This window comes from Syzygium oleosum, unplaced genomic scaffold (assembly GCF_021117445.2).
Source record: "Syzygium oleosum isolate NSW1041296 unplaced genomic scaffold, Sole_v2.1 Sole_v2.29, whole genome shotgun sequence".
NCBI classification, from domain to species: domain Eukaryota; kingdom Viridiplantae; phylum Streptophyta; class Magnoliopsida; order Myrtales; family Myrtaceae; genus Syzygium; species Syzygium oleosum.
In genome coordinates, this window is record NW_026607513.1 from 1,302,237 (window position 1) to 1,319,269 (window position 17,033).

Consider the following 17,033-nt stretch of genomic DNA (forward strand, 5'->3'; position numbering starts at 1 on the left):
GCTTCTCCTTCAAGCTTCCTTTATTAAGGTTCACCATGACTAGTATTAATTGGCCCTTGACTTAGAAGCCCCATTCATGATGACAAGCCTTAATTAGTTGGACTTTGGAGGCACCATCATCATGACATGCATTAATGGCCATGTATCTTCTTGAGCAAGTTGGAAAGCAACTTGATGAGCAAGTTTGGGTTGTCTATAAATAGACTTAGTTCCCTTTCTTCTCACGCCAAACACCACAGCCATCTCCTTCTCTCCTTCGCTTTCTCGCTTTCTTCGTTTGGTTGTTTCACGCCCAAGAAAGAGAGACCCACCGAATCTTCCCTTCTTTGTTTGGCCAAACAAGAAAGCTCACGCCCAAGAACAGATCGATATCCCACCTTCCACGAGCTCAAGACACGTGACGAAGATCAGTCGAGATTCACCGAGACTCCCGTGTTCTTTTCTAGTTCTTGTTTTATACCGTTGAGTAAATAAACTTCCTAATAACGAGAAATAAAGTTGTGATGCGTTGTGACATGGTTTGCTTGGACCGTTTCTCGGTCGTTTGGTTGGTTGTAGTTGGTTCATTATCTTGATTTGACCATGTTTCATGTTTCATGTTTGTCTTGAGATAGAACCGAGATTTGGCTAGTAAAGTGCACATGTTATAGCCATGCGCGATGTTCTTTTGTATGAACTTTGCTATTGATCTGCCATTGATGCGAGTGCGGTAAGAGCCGACTTATGTTAATGGCGATCCCCTCGTCCTCGCTTGATATTAGTAGGTTTACTTGCTGAGTCTCCCCGACTCATCCCCCGTTGTTTCCTTTTCAGGTCCGAAGAATGGCGTCTCCCCCGACTCGGTTCGGCAACCCTGTGGAAATGAGAGCCGAAGTGCTCACCGTGATAGATGCCCAAGAAGGCCGAGCCTACCGCCGGATCACGATGTATGTGATAGTCGATGAGGGCCTAACGGACTTGGTGCCTCACCCGTACGTAGCATGGCATGGCTACACTGACGGAGAATGGGTTGGACCCCTACATGGGTTCAATGGACCTTTTTACGGCGCGGGCAGGCTGGCTCCGAGGCATGCCACGGGTGGGGTGTAGATTGACCTTGCGGACGGGAAGCGGGGAGGAGATGTGGATGGAGTTAGAAGCGAGAAGATGAAGTAGAGGGGATAGGATCACCTAAGCCGAGTTTTGCTATTCACAGTCGGCTAGGAACGGATAAGCCTCTAGAATATGCGTGTGAAATATGTGATGTTTGCCATGGCCCGAAGGGCTTGTTAAAATATGTTTACATGCACTGTAAATATAAGGTTTGCTCATGATGCTGCTTGTCTAAATTCCACTGTTGTTCTGAATGTGATTGTCCCGAAATTATGCTTCCGCTTGTGTGTAAAGAAAGATAACAATGAACGGGACGTCACGTTAATGACCCCGAGGTGGGAGCGTTACATTTGCAAAAGCTAATGACATGAGTAGCATTGAACTTTTGCTCATAGTTTTGTGTCATCTGAACTATTTTTTTCAAAGGTCGTTAACGTGGTCTTTCCATTAAAGATTTAACGAAATCCATTGACAATTTCGTATTAAAATTTTATTTGTTTGTTCGATTTCATCTCTAAACTGTTATGTTTTGGTTCCTCTCTCTAACAGTCGTCACTTGAGCATGGTGAGACACGATATTCTTCAAGATAAACCTTGATGACTCTTATATAGGATTAGTATTTTTCGACACAACCCCTCGACAAGACGTCACACTACATGTGGCAATGTCTTTGTATACAACCTAATCATGATGAATAATAAACATGTCAAGTATAAATTGACCTTTTTACCCATTTATAACGTGCTTGTTCTCATTTACTTAAACAATCTAAAATGTACCTTTTATTTACATGACATGTTTAGATACATTTAGAATTGATACTTACAACATGTAAACATAAGTAATCATTTTTATATATAAGAACTCATATTTAAAATGGTATGCATTGTGTAATCCATTTAATTAACTTTTATGCTTTGGTTATAATTGTTGTGACATAATTAATAAACAATTTGATCGAAATTAAATCCAATTTTGACACAGCGCACTTGAGAGAGAGAGAGAGAGAGAGAGAGAGAGAGAGAGAGAGAGAGAGAGAGAGAGAGAGAATAAGAAAGCAATTCATGGGCTAAAATTGAACAAATAAGCAAAGTACGGGGATGAAAATGAACAAAAATAATGATAAGTCATAAACTAACGAAATATTTTGTCCACCTCAGCAAAATTTATCGATAGTTTTAACATAAGGATCACATTGAACCAATAGACAACATTAAGCAAAAAAAATGTCTAGAAATTACATTTAACAATGAGCAAAAATTTAAGGATTATTGGTGTTATTACCTTTATTGATAAGAAATGCTCTAAAAAATAAGAAAGTGGCAAACAGACTACCTTTTTGGCAAATAGTCTTTAATGAGCGGCTTAAGGAGATTTGGAATTCGAGAGGTGGTCTTAATTTTCTCCCCTCTCAAATTGTCATCTGTCTCAATCAACCCAAATGCTTTAGTTACATGGTAGAGCCAAAAAGTCTTTCCTCATGAAATAATTATTTAGAAGTAAACTGCGAAAATTATAAGATTTATATGGTAAATTGCTAGCATAATATATTTTTTTATGCAAAGAGTCAGGAAATGAAAACTCTCATCTACTCATGAAATGAATCTGTTCACCAAAATCACAAACTGTATACGCGTCGGCACCTTATTTTGTGTTGCGGAAGCAAGCGACTGAACAATAAAATAGACAGAACAAGATAATAAATCGAGCGCCAAATTTACATGGTTCGGTTGAGAGACTTACGTCCATGGGGAGAGCAGGACACAATTATATTATAGATCAAGCGATATAACGGAGATTATAATCACGCTCAAGTCATTCAAACACTCTCGGTATTTCATAGCCTCTAATTACACCCAATAACTCACGCAATATTTAGTTCCAAATTACTCACGAAATAATATTTTAATCTCACAAAGGAATTAACATATCTTACCACAAAATTTAATTGATTTCAACACTTATATCTTGCATGCTATTCTACGAAGAAAGATCCTCGTACGAAGAAGCACTCTCTCTGAAGGCATTCATCGACAACTTGCGCCCTTTGAAGACTCCATAATGTGAATATATAAATAGCAGAAAAGGAAGAAAAAAGGTTCAGAGGCCGGAGTCAACATGGAATAAGAGATCCATGTTTACATGTTTAGAACCCAAATTCGGTCAATCCAAGTCCAAGCTGGACTTTCCTTTTATTTGTTCTTGACCGATTTGCTTCCCTTTTATATTTGCTTGGCCAACATCTCTTTTCACATCAATTTGATATCAAGACAAATCAGGAAATCCTTCTCCAATATGAAATATTCGTACGTCCACAAATAACAATTTTATCTCGGGTAAGGTTTCGTTCGTACTCAAACGTGAAACATATTTTAACATTTTGTTTGTATAACGGTATTTTTACATTATGGGTGCGCCGAATGAAAAGTCCAAAATATATATTGGTGGGCCCACGATTCACCATAAGTTCCAATTTAGCGGCGGCTCCCCTCCGTCTAAAAGACAACACACGTAAACACGAACGGGAAAACGAGAAAGTAAATGACGGCGGCGAGCGCGAAACACATGCATGCATGGGCATCACCAAACGACCGAGGTCAAAAAACGTAATCCATTGGAAATTTAGTGATGGTGGTGGGCCTGACGCCTTGCACTGGGACAATCGTGATCCAATTCAACAAAGCGTGTGTCTTGATTCTAACCTTTATAACGGTTCAAGGGTCTACGTTATCTCCTAAAATGATCATAAACGAGTCGACAAGAAAATCTCTCAGTAGACCATGTTGACGCATAACTAAGTCACCAGAGATGACTTATACCTCTGATTGAACCTCCAACCACGAACAGTAATCACCTCCAGCATTGATGAATAGAGATCCAGTTGAAGTCGGGCGACGAAGCGAAATGTTTCGGTCCGTGTGAGGTTTTTTTAGTTCGGATCTTGGATCAGAGAACAGGGTCGTAAAGGGAAGCCAAATGGGTATGCATAGAGTTTGCCGAATTTGGGAGATCTGGATTCGGTTTCGAGAACGGGACAACACTTTTGTTGGCGTTTAGAAGACGAAATTGGAACGTCGGTTGATAAGAGTTCGAGCATTTTACGGGGTGCTTGTGGCTGCTGGATTTGGCAATGGTGAGAGTAGGACATAAAGCGAGGTTCCTTTTCGTCTAGCAGCCACATGACCTCAATGGATGTCACCTCAGAATTTTCCGTCACTAGAATTGAGCGGAGCTAAAGTTGGTCATTCGTGGCACTATTAGACAATTTTTAGGGCTTTAACTATTTGGAATTTTAGGATTTAAATGCACTTTCTCGATAAATTGTAGGATTTCTTGCGCATTTGTCCAAATAAATAAACGTTAGTAACAACTTAATAAGAGTTGGTAACCCAATAGTACGTGGTAGCTTAATGGGAGCAAAGTTAGTAAGTCACATTAATTCAAATTGATAATCTCTAAAAAGAGTTAGTAAATTTAAGTTGTTTGTTAATCAAGATAAATAAAGTTAATTACTCAACAAAAATGGTAAATTAAAGATAAAACCATATTAATGTTGGTAAGCTAGGAGTTGGCGACTAAAAATTAGTTGATAACGTAATCTATCAAAAGTTGGTAGGTAATTCTAATTTAGGTTGGCAATTTAATATAAGAGTTACAAATTTGAAGTGTTAGTAAGCTATACAAATAAAAATTGGTATGTCAGTACTAGTTAGGTTCTTCCAAACTGCCAAAGAAAGTTAGATAATTTCATAATAATGTCAGTAAATTCCTAACAAGTTATTTGGAAAAAAGAGTTGTCGATCAACTTTTTTAATCGACAGTTCTTGACACTTGCTAGTACTTAATAAAATTTACTAGTATGGAACAAAAAAATCCTTATTTTAATTACGAATAACAGAATTATGCTTTTACAAGTGCAATCCTTTCAATTGTCTCGAATAAATAAAGGAAGATAAACCATACCAAACTAAAGAGTTGATAGAAGTATGCTTCTCTAACATTCACAGTTTAAGACAGAAGAATGAGTCCTCTACTTTATTCTTCGAATGTTACTGTCTAAATAGTCCCGGTTGCTCTCATTGAGGATGGACTTCCACACACTATGTAATTTCTAGCTTAAAGATCTTGTTCCTTGCAAAAGAGAGTTTGTATTCTTTGTATGATATGCGTTTCTGACCTCTTGGCTCATGAATTGCACATTGATCAGTAAATTTCGAGGATGCTGCATGACCTTTTCCCTTTCTATCGAGGAGCGACATCAGTTAGACAACTGGTAATCACCGAACATTGTGGCATTGTCTTGCTGCTATTGAGCTTCTCGCTTGATTGATTTGAGTTTCGATCTCGAGATTGTTGCTTGTGCTTCACACTTGGGATGAAGAACTTAGGCTGCTCGGGCATGGGGAGGCTAACGGAATCTGCACTACTGAGCATAAGAACAATTGTATCCATAGCAGGTCGGGCTTCTCTATTGTTCTGAATGCAAAGCAAGCCACCGTGAATACATCTGATCACTTCGCTTGCAGAGATAGATTTATTTAGTGCCGGATCCACAATTTCCAAAGCTGCTCCGATTCTCCAGTGTTCCCAAACCTAGAACATATGTTGTTACCGTCATTAATTTACCAAAAGTGAATGATATCGCAAGATCAAATTGTACTCACATAGTCTAGAACGCCCGCATCGTGATCTGATATGTAAGAATACTGACTCGTTTTGCCAGTTATGATCTCTAGCATGAGCACACCGAAGCTGAACACATCGGATTTTACTGAAAATTGTCCATACATTGCGTATTCAGGAGACATGTAGCCACTGTAAAGCAGTTCAAAGAGGAAGACATAGTTGTGATTCTCGTGAATGAGAATAGTTTCCTTAAGGATCAAGACGTTAAGGCACAACATACTCTATGCATTAGGAAATCTAATTGAAGGCCGAATCTGTTAGCATAATTATTGCATATTATCTGGCGGGGTGTTCCTATTATGAACCAAAGTAATATGAATGTGAACTTACTATGTCCCGATGAATCTGTTTGTACTTCCTTGAGTCTGCTCAGCATAAAAAATCCTAGCCATACCAAAGTCCGAGATTTTCGGGTTCATATCATCATCGAGAAGGATGTCACTAGCTTTGAGGTCACGATGGATAATTCGGAGCCGAGAATCTTCATGAAGGTAAAGAAGACCACGTCCCACCCCAACCATGATCTTGTGGCGGGCACACCAATCCAACTGTATGCTTTGCCGAGGGTCTGTGTTGGCCAGATTTTGTAAATGTTTGTGTCAGAAGAAGCTCTACTTCATGTATGAATCTAATTGACAAGTGGTCATTGTAACATGTAATTTTCTTTTGAAACCTTCATCAACTCGTTTAAAGAATGTCCCAAGACGTAACTACTAAAGTTTTGCTTAAATCCGGGACATGTTTCTAGATGGTGACTAAGATTGTAAAAAAGGAACAAAACTGAGTGGACCGAAGTAATTTTTTAAGAAGATGAAGAGCGAGATGCGAACCGAAGAGCAACTGGTCGAGGCTTCCATTAGGCACGTACTCGTAGACCAGTATCGTTTCTTCTCTTTCCATGGCAAATCCTAATAGCCTCACTAGGTTTCTGTGCTGAAGCTTGGCTGCCAATTCGACTTTGTTTTTGAATTCCTGCACGCCTTGTTTTGAGCTTTGAGACAACCGTTTTGCTGCAATTTTTCTTCCACAAGGAAGTGTTCCCTACATAATACAGAACATGAATGAAAATGTCAAGACGGAACATGAATAGAGATTCTCTCCAGGTAGTGCTATATGTCATATCTCTATGTTAAAACTTTTACCATGTAAACTGGACCAAACCCACCTTCCCCTAATTTGTTGTGATTCGAGAAGTAAGCTGTGGCAGCTTCAATTGCGCACACTTCAAATTGCAGGCAATGTAGTTCCGAAATTTCACTCCCTAGTGTGTAGCAGTAAGCCATCAACTTTTCGATACGAATAAACTGTAAGTGAAAAGACTGATGCAAGCGGTGTAGATCTTTGACATTTCTTACCAATAGGATCTTCGTCATGGTTTCTCTTGTTCTTTTTTCTTTTGAGGGTAAAGCAGAGAGCAACGCAAGGTAGCACGACCGCCAAAGTTGCAGAGGTTATCCCAACTACTAATCTTGATGTAGAATGCCTTTTCTTTTCTACTGTGTTTCATTAGTTGAAGCCTTCATTAGTATATTGGCATTACCTTTAGCATCTACCAAATATATGGTATGGGCAATTAATGTTTTACGTGCCACCAAACATGGTCAAAACAGTAAAGAGAAACGAGTTATAACTAGTAAAAAAAATTGAGTTCATTACCTTTAGAGAGGTTTTCGTAGAACGGGTACATCTCGAATCTGACGAAGCAACATGGGGGCAAGACTCTGCCCCCGATTTTCCTGGTTTGGATTGTCAGGAGTTTCGAAGTTGCATTCTGGAGGCAATCCTCGCAGTTAGCTGCCGAGATATCAGGCCTGCACTGGACAAATGTACATAGAGGAGTGCGGCTTGACTTGAGGTCGGCCTCTTTGTAAGCATACTTCTTGTGATGTCGTTCAGCGGCTGCAGTTACCAACTGGTCCATTGTTTTGCTCAATAGCTTCATGAACTCGGCGAGCTCTTTCACATTCTCCGCATTATACTCATTCAGAAGAGGTGCTTTGTCCGTGGCTGAAAAGAAGTCATGGTCCGAATACCGTAACATGCACTCGTCGAACCAGAGGATAGACACTTTGGCCATAGGACAAATCTCTTTGATACTGACACTGGCATTTGTCACACATTCCACGCACACATCCATGGGGACATCTCCCCTGCACAGGAAGCTGCCGTACACAGCATCGGTGTCGCTTGGCTTCCCTTTGCTCTTGTTGAAGAATCCATCGCTCGAGTTGGCGTGAGAGGGAAGGGACGTGTGACATTCCGAATTTCGACCTATTTTTGGGATTTATAAAACGTGTATTTCGTCAGTGTGCTATAGTAAAATTTCACCCGGAACTGATCACTCTTGGGTTATTTTTTAAATTAGAGATTTCGCTAGAATCGCACTCGATCGAATTTTGCCGTTATTTAGAGCCCGAACTTTGATGTCGAATTTCTTGGAGTTTCGTGACGAATTTAATTGGACGGTGTCGATATTATTGTGGCCAGCGTCGATATTGCCCGGAATTGGTGAAAAGTGAAATTTGGATCGGGTGCGGATTTAGACTAGTAGACCTCACTCATAGTGTGTTTTAGTTAGCATTTTGGCCTTTTCCCAATTTATAAATTAGGGTTTTTCGTGGACCGTCGGATCGATTTTGGATTTGAACGTGGGCCGTTGGATTGCACTCAAGTGCAATGTTTGACTCTCTCTCTCTCTGCCGCGTCCCCCTACGCGCGCGTCCCTTCCCCCTAGCTATGCACGTCCCCTCCCCCATTCCCCCCATGCAGACTCTCTCTCTTTCTCCTCCTTTTCTTTTCTTCTTCTTCTTCTTCTTCTTCTTTTCCTTCGCGGTTGCTTCTGCTTTCTTCTGCTCGCTCAACCAGCCGACCACCACTCGCCGCCCGCCTTGTGCCGCTGCTCGCTCGACCAGCCACCACCTCAGCCGTCACCGCCATCCAGCCACTGGACGCCGTCGCCAGCCAGCATGGCCGCGTGCCAGCTCGTCTGCCGTCGCCTCGAGACCGCCCGTCGCCGGTCCGCCCAAGCCACCAGCAAGTTCTGCCCTCCGTCCGGACCAGTCGCCTCCGCCGTGCGCCGACGTCGCTGCGCGTCCAACCGCCGTATGTCGCTCGCAGGGCCGCCGTCCGACTGCCGCTCTTGCCCCCGGCCGCTCGCCAGCTCCCCGCAGTCGCCGCTCGCCTGGCTATCGCCGGCCACTTGCCCTGCTCACCTAGCTCGCTGCCCCGGCCGTGGCTGAGCAGCCCAGCCGCTGCCCTTGCTCGTGGCCGAGTCGCCCAACTCACCTGGCCACTGCCCAGGCCATGGCCGAGCTCGCCCAGTCGCTCGCCCAGCCGTGCCCGAGCCGTCCCAGCCGCTTGCCCGCTTGCTTGCTCGCTCGTCCGGCTTTTCGCCCATCGCCCGGCCGAGTGCCCCGCAGTGGCCGAGCGCCTCACCCGTGGCCAAGGGCCGCGCCCGGCCGTGGCCAAGCGCCTTGCCGGCTGCTGTGCTCGTGCCGCGCCGAGCTCGACGCCGCTCGGACAGGCCTTTGCTGGCTTTTGCTTGGCCCCCTTAGCTTTGGACCTAGGTAAGTGACTTCCTAATCCATACTTAGTACTTTGGGTATTATTAGACTTGTTTAGAGATTGATTAGTGTCGGATCAGTGGCTAAGTTAGGGATGGAGTTGTGATTAGAATGTGGTAGGTTGTGGACTATATTGTGGTGATTGTGTGGCTTAATTAGTGGCTGAATTATGGTGGGTTCAATGGCTGGTTTGTCGTGGCGTTTGTGAGTGAAATTGATGTTCGAATGTGGCCGACTTGAATGTCGGCTTGATCGGAGGGCTGTCAACCTGAGGCGTGGTTACGCGGGTCGAGAGAAATGTCATGAGGCATGGTTACGCGGGACTAAACTCGGATTGATCGGAGGGCTGCCAACTTGAGGCGTGGTTTCGCGGGTGTGGCTAGAAAGGCAAGAAATGACCAGAGGCGTGGTTACGCGGGTCGAGAGAAATGTCCTGAGGCGTGGTTACGCGGGACTAAGCCTGGATTGATCGGAGGGCTGCCAACTTGAGGCGTGATTACGCGGGTGTGGCTAGAAAGGCAAGAAATGACCTGAGGCGTGGTTACGCGGGTCGAGAGAAATGTCCTGAGGCGTGATTATGCGGGACTAAGCCCAGATTGATCGGAGGGCTGGGCCTGAGGCACGTTGACGCGGGCTGTGAGAATGGACCTGAGGCGTGCTGACGCGGGTCATGGATAGTTGGTTGGACACACATGCGAAATGTGTTTGGTTAAATTGAGTGAATGTATGTGTATATGGCGCTCGAGTGTTTATGTTATGTTCTTGAGCTATTATTGCACTATAGTGTTTGACTAACGTGCAGAGGTGACGTGTGTTGTGAGGCGAGGTAAGTGTGTTTTATGAATTCAATTATGTTGTTGGGACTTGTCTGGGTACACATTGGCCTAGGTGGGGTTTGAGTCGTCTGTTTATTGAGATTTATTCTCATTGCTGTAATGCCAACCATTTCAGATCCCCGCCCTTGAGCATGCCGCCAGCTAGGCGTTTTGGGGTCCCTATGCATACGGTGCATGAGGAGACCGAGTATCCAGTAGGTCCCAATCAGACTTATATTAGGCACCTCACTACATTCCAGGTAGATGTAGGCTTAGAGGATTTGCAACGCCACACTTACTTGGCCTGGTTTCATCGTGTCGGATTGGAGATTACTAGGCCAATATGTGGTTTTGAGGGGCTACAGCATGATAGTGAGGATGCGGTGAATTGGGAGCCCTAGGACAAGTATGCTCTCGATGGCGAGGTGACGGACCCCGACAATCCACCGGAGAACCCTAGCCCCGAGCCCGTACCAAAACCCGTAGCACCTGCGAACCTCGAGCTCGAGGAAGAATTTGAAGAACCAGAGCCCGAGCCCGAACCCGAGGAGGAGCCTATGGAGTCCGAGCACGAGGATGAGCTGATCGAAATCAACTCTAACACGGAGTCGGAGTCTTCATGGTTCGATTCAGATTAGGCACCGTAGGAGCATTTGAGTGCCGGGTTTAGAAGCTTTTTGGTAGAGCCCCTTTTTGTGCAGCTAGCTAGCCTATTCTACCACTGGTCCCTTTTTTATGATGATGGTGGATGTAACCCTAGGAGCCTAGTGTCTGACTGATTTCCATTGTTATGAAATTATTGTTTTATGCTATCCCTCTGTCTTTGTCTTTTGTCTGGGTTGTTTAAGATTTCGCTTCTGCTTGCGTATGACGTTGGGTGTTTCGTTTGGATCGGCGACGAGTCCTGGAACGTCGCGTTCAATACGACCGTCAAAGGGGTGTCACGAACCCGTTGGGGTTCGGGGCGTGACAGGACGCAAGGAGAAGGTTGAGGTTGGCTTCGTAGGTGCTTTCCGAACTGAAAGTGCTCGAATTCGAACAGTGATGCCTGCTGGTTTTAATGGTCGATTTGGTTCTGATGGTGAGAAAGCTAAGCATAAAAATGAGAATTGCAAAATGCTTTGTCATATTGTTTTTTCTGGGACTTGGATGAAAGTGAAAGTTCTTTCCCTTTCAATTCAGCACCATGGAGTACAATGTATCTTGGTATACATTCACGAATGAGACAGATTGGAATATGATTAGTCAACCCAGTACATAATGGGGGGTCAAGATTAATGGTCTCCGATATATTAATTCTTTGGCTATTTTATACTTCAGGTTTGCAGTCGAGTAAGATAACTTCGACGTTCTCTAATTCTATTGGGTATAGCCATGTAGGAAGTTTCCTTGAAAACACTGACATAAAAATTGGACGGTGGGATTATTTCTATTGTTATGCGAAGTGCATTGACTAAAATCACCAAAAAATTAAAAGAATAAGAAGTCGTCTGCCGTGAACGCCGAAAGTATAGGATAAATTATGTCTTATACCAACAGGCGTCTTTTAAGGTTAGCTCCGGTTTCACATATATTTATAATCTAGGGGAATCTCCTTCGATTCGGTGGGGTGATCCGGTTTATTCTCGACCCTTTTCTCAGTCCTAGAAGCCTGCTGTCCAGTAGGCACATCACGTCGGAGCCCTTTCTGGGTTTTGTGATCACTCCCTATCCTCGTTGGAAGTCATTGTAATTTTCCTGAATATATCTAGTTGATAATAACAGATTTAACACTACCTATAAGTGATTAACATGTGTTATTGAGGTTCCCGGCGAGAGAGCCACCACCAGGTAGGATGCCAGATTGAAGGCGGTTTACACCCATCGGGTGCGCTCAGGAGAACCCACCTTGGGAACCCCGGTTGAAACCCTTGTTCTAGGCAAGCTGACCACACCGGAGCCGATGACAGTGTCCGCCACCCCAAGGCCAAGCTCCTAATGCACTGCATTCTAAATACTCTCTCTCTCTCTAACATCGGGTAGTTAGAGAGACTATATGAATGAGAACATGAATCTTGCTCGCGGCTTCCAAAGGAGTAGTTAGTCCCGTGGTGCACGGATTTCTTTATAGTCTACATGCATGGACGACCGGTGGGTCATTCATTATTCAAGTAAAGTTGAACTGGATCTATTCTTTAAACGAAGCGTTCGTTAGAATGCATTAGTTTATATTCTTTGTAGTATTCAATAGCCTTCAGCATATTCTTCCCAGCACACTTTCTTTGACATCACTCTTCTCCAGCTTACTTGCGTATATTTAACTTAATGGATAAGATGGGAACGAAATTGCACGCATATCAACAGGATTGAATCAACGGTTTGACATGAATGAGCCTGTCAAATCTTTGTGAAATGACCCCTCGATCAAAATACTTAAGATGGATGGTATTAAGGAGATAACGTCATGCTAGCCCAATCTAAAAAATTCTGACATCATAATAAATAAATCTATAGTAAAAGTACATGAGAGTTGGGGAATGAAGCATATGAGTTATGCGGGTCGGTTACAACTAATCAAATCGGTCCTTATATCTATATACACGTACTGGATGTAAATGTTTCTTCTTCCGAAGCAAACTATCTATGAGATTGAGAAGAAGATTCGCCACTTCCTATGGGTTGGGTCTTCAACAAACCGTGGATCGCACAAAGTTGCATGGCGTGTAGTATGCTCACCCAAAAAGGAAGGAGGTTAGGATTGCCTGATTTGAACCTATGGAACAAAGTGTTATTAGGGCGCACAATGTGGAATCTTATCATTCATCCATCTTCTTCACTTTGGAGCTCCTGGGTCCACAGTACAAAATGCAGAGGAACCCCATTTTTGCAGATGGACATGAAGGGTAGTATGGCCTAGAGTTGGCGATGTCTCCTCAAACTACGTCATGTCCTAACCCCAGTCATGTCTAATCTAAGATATTGCTGCCATGATGTCTTGGATGAACTTAGACACGAGAGTCCAGCTGTGGAGTGGTATAACTTAATATGGAGTAACGGCGTTAGCAAACACAATTTTATTGGTTGGCTAGTATGTAGGGATAGGCTTCCGACAGTAGAGATCATATCACGGTGGATGACCTCAGTCGATGTTCAATGTACCTTCTGTAGGGCAAGTATAGAGAACACGACTCACCTTTTCTTCCAATGCGAATGGACAGGTAGCATCTGGCGCAATATTCTTGCGCAACATGGGATCAGGCGTAATGTATGGGGATGGAATGAGGAGCTTCAATGGATGGTTAGAGCAACAAGAGGCAAAGATTTGACAGCGAAACTCCTCAATGTATCTTTCCTAGCGACTGTATATTGCACTTGGATGGAGCGCAACCATAGGCGGTTTCAAAACAATCCAATTGACATTCAGATTATTTTGGCGAAGGTGCGGAAAAATGTAAGAGGTAGAGCTTCGCTATACCAAAAAATCAAACCTTCGCAAGCTAATTTTGCTTTAGCTACTTTATGGAGACTTCCTACCTCCATATTCTCGAATTATTAGTACTAGTTGTAATACCGGGGAATGCCCCTAAGCTGCTGTACATCATCCGTTATATACTACTTACATTTTACACCAAAAAAAAAAAGTACATGAACATTGCATGCGAAAGGTGCAAATTTGGTGTATTGGGGAAAAAGGGCTATCATATGGAACAGCGGCAGATGAGCAAGTAGGGTTACCTCCTTAAGAAGGGCATGATCAAGTGCAAATTATCCCGCTAATTGAATCCAGATCGTCGGAAATGGACTAAATTTCTTCGATTGGGAATTAACAAAGATTTGGCTCGCAAAACATGCATTGACAAATTTAGTAGCCTTTTTTGGCCTCCATTTAGTTGACTTTTGGGTCGGAGAAATGGATAATATCAATAGCACTATGAAGTAGATAGTGTTAGTTTATAAAGTGACGGTCACTTTCGATGTGTTTGTCAGCTCATGAAATACATCGTTTTGAGCAATTGAGAGTGGCGTTATCAAAATTTTAATCCTCTCCTTCCACGCTAAAACTTGCATTAATAAATTTATTTCACACTACATCACGAGATGAGAGAATTTTCAAGAAAGAAACAAGAACTAATTTGAGATGTCGCTTTGATAATGTTAACTCAAAACATGCATGAGGCGCACATAAAAGAAACTCTCAATTTTTCATTTCTAAATCTATAACTAAATGGGAGCTGCTTTATAAAAGAGAACAACACGAATTAAATATTATAAAATTCTAAAGAAACTCGGATACGAGATAATTAGAAAACTATTCAAGAAAATAAAGAAAATCTCTAAGAATATTATCTCAAATCTAGTCGGATAACTAATGAAAAGAAAATAATAAGACATAACTAAATAAAATTTTAAATTAAGTTGATTTTAGAAAGAAAATGTCGAATAATATAATCATAAAAATGTCGGATAATGCAATAAAATATGTTCCATTCGTCACCACATCTTTGAAATTACTGAGATCCTCTTTCTTCGAGAAAACTTTCCAACCAAACTATGCAATTGATGAATCTTCAAATTTTTCAGTAATCGCAAAATCAAGTTTCATCTTCAAACCAACTTCCTCTTGAAATCCTGGCTTTCCTTCTTCAACTTCAACTATTCCATGAGAAACCTCATCCGATTTTGACTCTAGATTAACTTGAGAAAGCTTACACCCGAAATCTTCTTCTTGTTTTCATGAAAAACATCATCAACCGGAAACTAAGTCTCCGAATTCGAAATCACTATCTTTTCAAATGGAAAATGGGAACTCGTAAACAATATACTAATCTTGAAATGCAAAGCCATCAACTTTTGATTGCTGCCTTCAATAACATGTGGCACATGCATGGATTCGCTTGACCCACTAGCTTCCTTCTGTGGGTTACAGAAATGCATTCTCTCCATTATTGTATCAGTAAGAACTTAAAAAGTGTTTTATGCTAGAATAAAAGCAGAGAAACTCCGCGTGCCTTCAACATTCAATGAAAGATGGTCCGACCGTGTGGACCAATTTCAAAAGAGAAACTTCTCTTTTGATCTCTAGAGTGTTTTATATGGTTGTTCCGGGAATGGAAGCTTATAGACACAATTTCATGTCTTACTCATCAAATCTGACCATTTACTTTAGAAAGTTTGATATGGATAATTTGGATGTGATATTTTTTTTGTCAAATCCGAAGCTTCCCTGAAAACAAAAGATTGCCAAGGTAGTAGCACCAAACATCCTAGCCATATCAAGAGTCTTGAGATTTTCGTGTTTCATCTCATTATCGAGCAGAATGCTGCTGGATTAAGCCAAGAATCTTCGTGGAGGTAAAGAAGACCGCATGCCACCCCGACCATGGTCTTGTGACTTGCCGACCAGTCCATTGTCAACCTTGTTGAGGGTCTGCTTTGCCAGAATTCATGAATAGCTCCAAGTCAGTAGAGGTTGATGCTTCAAGTTTGTAACTAGCAAGAAATTGGTCATTGCGACGAGTATTTTTCTTTTAAAACTACATACTACTCTCAATGAGGTTCTACTTTTATTATTATAGAAATCATAAGTTACAATATATTTAAACGGAACTATCGTAACATTTATAAAGACCAAAAAGTAAAAAAGTAATAAATATATCGCATATTTCTTGATGATTTAGATAATGTATTGAAATGCAAATATAATTTAAAATCTAGACAATGTGTAACTATGGAAACTTATGAATAGTACCGAAGGATGACATTGAACATTTAGGAATAGTTGAGGGACTAGATCGAGTAAATTAAAAGTTTAGAGATTAAATTGAATATTCACAAATAGTTCAAATACTACATTGAACAAATTAAAAGATTAAGGATGACATTGAACATTCGGTCAAAGTTTAGAGACTATTAGTATCATTCTCCCACCTTTTGCTTAAACGTCATACACAATTCTGCTTGGTTATTAAGGATTGGAAAGAAAGAGCGAAGCAGAGAAGAATGGAATCATATTAAAGAAGATAAGAACGACGCATTTCAAATAGCAAGTGGTTGAGGCTTCCATTAGGCACGTAGTTGTAGACTAATAATGTTACTTCTCTTTCCAGGCAAAACCCTAATATCCTGACTAGGTTCTATGTGAAGCTTGGCTATCAGTTCAAATTCATTTTTGGATTCTCGAGCGCCTTGTCTGGAGCTTCGAGATGGCCTCTTTGCCGCAAGAATTTGTCCACAGATTGTTCTTTTCCGGAGTATCTAATTCATTTGCAGAAATTCTGAATCGATATTAATGGTGATCTTGGCCCATAGTCTAATTTACATCTGGTATTTTCCTATAAGAGTTCGTAAATTCTAAATGTCAGTAAGTTAAGCAAATAAAAATTAGTATTTTAGTATAAGTTGTTATTTTCAAACTGTCAAAGAAAGTTTATAGTTTCATAAAAATGTCGGCAAATTTCTAGCAAGTTACCTGGAAAAAAAGTTATCAATCCATTTTTTTTATCAACAATTCTTGACCCTTACTATCACTTAATAAAATTTACTAGTATGGAAAAGAATCTTTATTTAATATGCGGAACAATAGTATTCTGCTGTTGCAAAGAGCTATCCATTCCATTGTCTTGAAGAATAATATAAGATAAACGGTAATAAACTAAAGAGTTGAGAGAAATATGCTTCTCTAACATTCATAATTAAAGACAGAACAATGAGTTATCTACTTTATTCTTCGATTTGTTGCTATCTAAATAGTTACACTCTAATTTGGAGCTTAAAAATCTTGTTCCTTCCAAGAGAGAGCTTGCGTTCTTTGAATGATACTTGGTGTTGACCTCTTGGCTCAGGAATTGTACATTGATCAGTGGATTTCGAGTGTGCTCCATGATCTTTTCCCACTCT

The 17,033-nt window shown here is 41.6% G+C and overlaps 1 protein-coding gene across 1 annotated transcript; it reads right to left on the bottom strand.

Annotated features, from left to right (window-relative positions):
• Window positions 1-5,335: 5,335 nt before the first annotated feature.
• LOC115677772 (cysteine-rich receptor-like protein kinase 5) lies at window positions 5,336-9,176 on the bottom strand. Its single transcript, XM_056303747.1, has 7 exons — window positions 9,065-9,176; window positions 7,436-8,050; window positions 6,922-7,040; window positions 6,610-6,820; window positions 6,110-6,347; window positions 5,758-5,908; window positions 5,336-5,686 (listed from the first exon to the last, which is right to left on the bottom strand). The coding sequence occupies exons 1-7, from the start codon at window positions 9,174-9,176 to the stop codon at window positions 5,336-5,338; spliced, it is 1,797 nt and encodes a 598-aa protein (XP_056159722.1).
• Window positions 9,177-17,033: the final 7,857 nt, after the last annotated feature.

Bases quoted from the DNA above. Each gene is read 5' to 3' on its own strand.
- LOC115677772 (XM_056303747.1), bottom strand. From the start codon at position 9,176: ATGGGCGAAAAGCCGGACGAGCGAGCAAGCAAGCGGGCAAGCGGCTGG. The intron at 7,041-7,435 runs GTAATGAACTCA...GCTACACACTAG, and splicing joins CTACGAAAACCTCTCTAAAG to GGAGTGAAATTTCGGAACTA. The intron at 5,909-6,109 runs GTAAGTTCACAT...ACTGCTTTACAG, and splicing joins AACAGATTCATCGGGACATA to TGGCTACATGTCTCCTGAAT.